The sequence below is a fragment of the Calidris pugnax genome, unplaced genomic scaffold, assembly GCF_001431845.1.
Source record: "Calidris pugnax isolate Ruff unplaced genomic scaffold, ASM143184v1 scaffold28, whole genome shotgun sequence".
NCBI lineage: Eukaryota > Metazoa > Chordata > Aves > Charadriiformes > Scolopacidae > Calidris > Calidris pugnax.
The window spans coordinates 5,765-10,323 of record NW_015090842.1 but is presented as its reverse complement, the minus strand read 5'-3'; the positions used below and the strand labels follow the sequence as shown (position 1 = coordinate 10,323).

Below are 4,559 nucleotides of genomic sequence, written 5' to 3'. Positions count from 1 at the left end.
GCGATCTCGTCGCGGTCCCGTCGCCGCCCTCGCCGATTTCTTCCGGGGCTCGTGGCGGTTCCGTTCCCGCCGGGCTCGCGGCGGTCCCGCTCGCCAGTCGCTGTCGCTTCGCGGACCCGGCCGAGCAACTCCTGGTCGCTTCCCGGTCCCGTCCCTGCCCCCACGTCCTTGCGAGTCTTCTCCTAGTCCCCTCCCGTTCCCGTCCCTGACTCCCTCGCGGCGGTCCCTTCGCGGTCCGTCCCCGCCGGCCTCGCGGCGGTCCCTTCGCGGTCCGTCCCCGCCGGCCTCGCGGCGGTCCCTTCGCGGTCCGTCCCCGCCGGCCTCGCGGCGGTCCCTTCGCGGTCCGTCCCCGCCGGCCTCGCGGCGGTCCCTTCGCGGTCCGTCCCCGCCGGCCTCGCGGCGGTCCCTTCGCGGTCCGTCCCCGCCGGCCTCGCGGCGGTCCCTTCGCGGTCCGTCCCCGCCGGCCTCGCGGCGGTCCCTTCGCGGTCCGTCCCCGCCGGCCTCGCGGCGGTCCCTTCGCGGTCCGTCCCCGCCGGCCTCGCGGCGGTCCCTTCGCGGTCCGTCCCCGCCGGCCTCGCGGCGGTCCCTTCGCGGTCCGTCCCCGCCGGCCTCGCGGCGGTCCCTTCGCGGTCCGTCCCCGCCGGCCTCGCGGCGGTCCCTTCGCGGTCCGTCCCCGCCGGCCTCGCGGCGGTCCCTTCGCGGTCCGTCCCCGCCGGCCTCGCGGCGGTCCCTTCGCGGTCCGTCCCCGCCGGCCTCGCGGCGGTCCCTTCGCGGTCCGTCCCCGCCGGCCTCGCGGCGGTCCCTTCGCGGTCCGTCCCCGCCGGCCTCGCGGCGGTCCCTTCGCGGTCCGTCCCCGCCGGCCTCGCGGCGGTCCCTTCGCGGTCCGTCCCCGCCGGCCTCGCGGCGGTCCCTTCGCGGTCCGTCCCCGCCGGCCTCGCGGCGGTCCCTTCGCGGTCCGTCCCCGCCGGCCTCGCGGCGGTCCCTTCGCGGTCCGTCCCCGCCGGCCTCGCGGCGGTCCCTTCGCGGTCCGTCCCCGCCGGCCTCGCGGCGGTCCCTTCGCGGTCCGTCCCCGCCGGCCTCGCGGCGGTCCCTTCGCGGTCCGTCCCCGCCGGCCTCGCGGCGGTCCCTTCGCGGTCCGTCCCCGCCGGCCTCGCGGCGGTCCCTTCGCGGTCCGTCCCCGCCGGCCTCGCGGCGGTCCCTTCGCGGTCCGTCCCCGCCGGCCTCGCGGCGGTCCCTTCGCGGTCCGTCCCCGCCGGCCTCGCGGCGGTCCCTTCGCGGTCCGTCCCCGCCGGCCTCGCGGCGGTCCCTTCGCGGTCCGTCCCCGCCGGCCTCGCGGCGGTCCCTTCGCGGTCCGTCCCCGCCGGCCTCGCGGCGGTCCCTTCGCGGTCCGTCCCCGCCGGCCTCGCGGCGGTCCCTTCGCGGTCCGTCCCCGCCGGCCTCGCGGCGGTCCCTTCGCGGTCCGTCCCCGCCGGCCTCGCGGCGGTCCCTTCGCGGTCCGTCCCCGCCGGCCTCGCGGCGGTCCCTTCGCGGTCCGTCCCCGCCGGCCTCGCGGCGGTCCCTTCGCGGTCCGTCCCCGCCGGCCTCGCGGCGGTCCCTTCGCGGTCCGTCCCCGCCGGCCTCGCGGCGGTCCCTTCGCGGTCCGTCCCCGCCGGCCTCGCGGCGGTCCCTTCGCGGTCCGTCCCCGCCGGCCTCGCGGCGGTCCCTTCGCGGTCCGTCCCCGCCGGCCTCGCGGCGGTCCCTTCGCGGTCCGTCCCCGCCGGCCTCGCGGCGGTCCCTTCGCGGTCCGTCCCCGCCGGCCTCGCGGCGGTCCCTTCGCGGTCCGTCCCCGCCGGCCTCGCGGCGGTCCCTTCGCGGTCCGTCCCCGCCGGCCTCGCGGCGGTCCCTTCGCGGTCCGTCCCCGCCGGCCTCGCGGCGGTCCCTTCGCGGTCCGTCCCCGCCGGCCTCGCGGCGGTCCCTTCGCGGTCCGTCCCCGCCGGCCTCGCGGCGGTCCCTTCGCGGTCCGTCCCCGCCGGCCTCGCGGCGGTCCCTTCGCGGTCCGTCCCCGCCGGCCTCGCGGCGGTCCCTTCGCGGTCCGTCCCCGCCGGCCTCGCGGCGGTCCCTTCGCGGTCCGTCCCCGCCGGCCTCGCGGCGGTCCCTTCGCGGTCCGTCCCCGCCGGCCTCGCGGCGGTCCCTTCGCGGTCCGTCCCCGCCGGCCTCGCGGCGGTCCCTTCGCGGTCCGTCCCCGCCGGCCTCGCGGCGGTCCCTTCGCGGTCCGTCCCCGCCGGCCTCGCGGCGGTCCCTTCGCGGTCCGTCCCCGCCGGCCTCGCGGCGGTCCCTTCGCGGTCCGTCCCCGCCGGCCTCGCGGCGGTCCCTTCGCGGTCCGTCCCCGCCGGCCTCGCGGCGGTCCCTTCGCGGTCCGTCCCCGCCGGCCTCGCGGCGGTCCCTTCGCGGTCCGTCCCCGCCGGCCTCGCGGCGGTCCCTTCGCGGTCCGTCCCCGCCGGCCTCGCGGCGGTCCCTTCGCGGTCCGTCCCCGCCGGCCTCGCGGCGGTCCCTTCGCGGTCCGTCCCCGCCGGCCTCGCGGCGGTCCCTTCGCGGTCCGTCCCCGCCGGCCTCGCGGCGGTCCCTTCGCGGTCCGTCCCCGCCGGCCTCGCGGCGGTCCCTTCGCGGTCCGTCCCCGCCGGCCTCGCGGCGGTCCCTTCGCGGTCCGTCCCCGCCGGCCTCGCGGCGGTCCCTTCGCGGTCCGTCCCCGCCGGCCTCGCGGCGGTCCCTTCGCGGTCCGTCCCCGCCGGCCTCGCGGCGGTCCCTTCGCGGTCCGTCCCCGCCGGCCTCGCGGCGGTCCCTTCGCGGTCCGTCCCCGCCGGCCTCGCGGCGGTCCCTTCGCGGTCCGTCCCCGCCGGCCTCGCGGCGGTCCCTTCGCGGTCCGTCCCCGCCGGCCTCGCGGCGGTCCCTTCGCGGTCCGTCCCCGCCGGCCTCGCGGCGGTCCCTTCGCGGTCCGTCCCCGCCGGCCTCGCGGCGGTCCCTTCGCGGTCCGTCCCCGCCGGCCTCGCGGCGGTCCCTTCGCGGTCCGTCCCCGCCGGCCTCGCGGCGGTCCCTTCGCGGTCCGTCCCCGCCGGCCTCGCGGCGGTCCCTTCGCGGTCCGTCCCCGCCGGCCTCGCGGCGGTCCCTTCGCGGTCCGTCCCCGCCGGCCTCGCGGCGGTCCCTTCGCGGTCCGTCCCCGCCGGCCTCGCGGCGGTCCCTTCGCGGTCCGTCCCCGCCGGCCTCGCGGCGGTCCCTTCGCGGTCCGTCCCCGCCGGCCTCGCGGCGGTCCCTTCGCGGTCCGTCCCCGCCGGCCTCGCGGCGGTCCCTTCGCGGTCCGTCCCCGCCGGCCTCGCGGCGGTCCCTTCGCGGTCCGTCCCCGCCGGCCTCGCGGCGGTCCCTTCGCGGTCCGTCCCCGCCGGCCTCGCGGCGGTCCCTTCGCGGTCCGTCCCCGCCGGCCTCGCGGCGGTCCCTTCGCGGTCCGTCCCCGCCGGCCTCGCGGCGGTCCCTTCGCGGTCCGTCCCCGCCGGCCTCGCGGCGGTCCCTTCGCGGTCCGTCCCCGCCGGCCTCGCGGCGGTCCCTTCGCGGTCCGTCCCCGCCGGCCTCGCGGCGGTCCCTTCGCGGTCCGTCCCCGCCGGCCTCGCGGCGGTCCCTTCGCGGTCCGTCCCCGCCGGCCTCGCGGCGGTCCCTTCGCGGTCCGTCCCCGCCGGCCTCGCGGCGGTCCCTTCGCGGTCCGTCCCCGCCGGCCTCGCGGCGGTCCCTTCGCGGTCCGTCCCCGCCGGCCTCGCGGCGGTCCCTTCGCGGTCCGTCCCCGCCGGCCTCGCGGCGGTCCCTTCGCGGTCCGTCCCCGCCGGCCTCGCGGCGGTCCCTTCGCGGTCCGTCCCCGCCGGCCTCGCGGCGGTCCCTTCGCGGTCCGTCCCCGCCGGCCTCGCGGCGGTCCCTTCGCGGTCCGTCCCCGCCGGCCTCGCGGCGGTCCCTTCGCGGTCCGTCCCCGCCGGCCTCGCGGCGGTCCCTTCGCGGTCCGTCCCCGCCGGCCTCGCGGCGGTCCCTTCGCGGTCCGTCCCCGCCGGCCTCGCGGCGGTCCCTTCGCGGTCCGTCCCCGCCGGCCTCGCGGCGGTCCCTTCGCGGTCCGTCCCCGCCGGCCTCGCGGCGGTCCCTTCGCGGTCCGTCCCCGCCGGCCTCGCGGCGGTCCCTTCGCGGTCCGTCCCCGCCGGCCTCGCGGCGGTCCCTTCGCGGTCCGTCCCCGCCGGCCTCGCGGCGGTCCCTTCGCGGTCCGTCCCCGCCGGCCTCGCGGCGGTCCCTTCGCGGTCCGTCCCCGCCGGCCTCGCGGCGGTCCCTTCGCGCTCCGTCCGCGCCGGTCTCGCGGCGGTCGCGTCGCGGTCCCGTCGCCGCCCTCGCCGATTTCTTCCGGGGCTCGTGGCGGTTCCGTTCCCGCCGGGCTCGCGGCGGTCCCGCTCGCCAGTCGCTGTCGCTTCGCGGACCCGGCCGAGCAACTCCTGGTCGCTTCCCGGTCCCGTCCCTGCCCCCACGTCCTTGCGAGTCTTCTCCTAGTCCCCTCCCGTTCC

General features: G+C 82.4%; 1 protein-coding gene across 1 annotated transcript in view; it reads right to left on the bottom strand.

Annotated features, from left to right (window-relative positions):
• Nucleotides 1-4,559, bottom strand: part of LOC106888105 (collagen alpha-1(II) chain-like) — a gene marked incomplete at its 5' end in the record, with an annotated part of 13,220 nt that overhangs the window by 2,960 nt on the left and 5,701 nt on the right. The window contains one exon of the mRNA XM_014942130.1: nt 4,318-4,541. Coding sequence (XP_014797616.1) covers nt 4,318-4,541 — 224 coding nt within the window. The remainder of the gene's footprint in view (nt 1-4,317; nt 4,542-4,559) is intronic.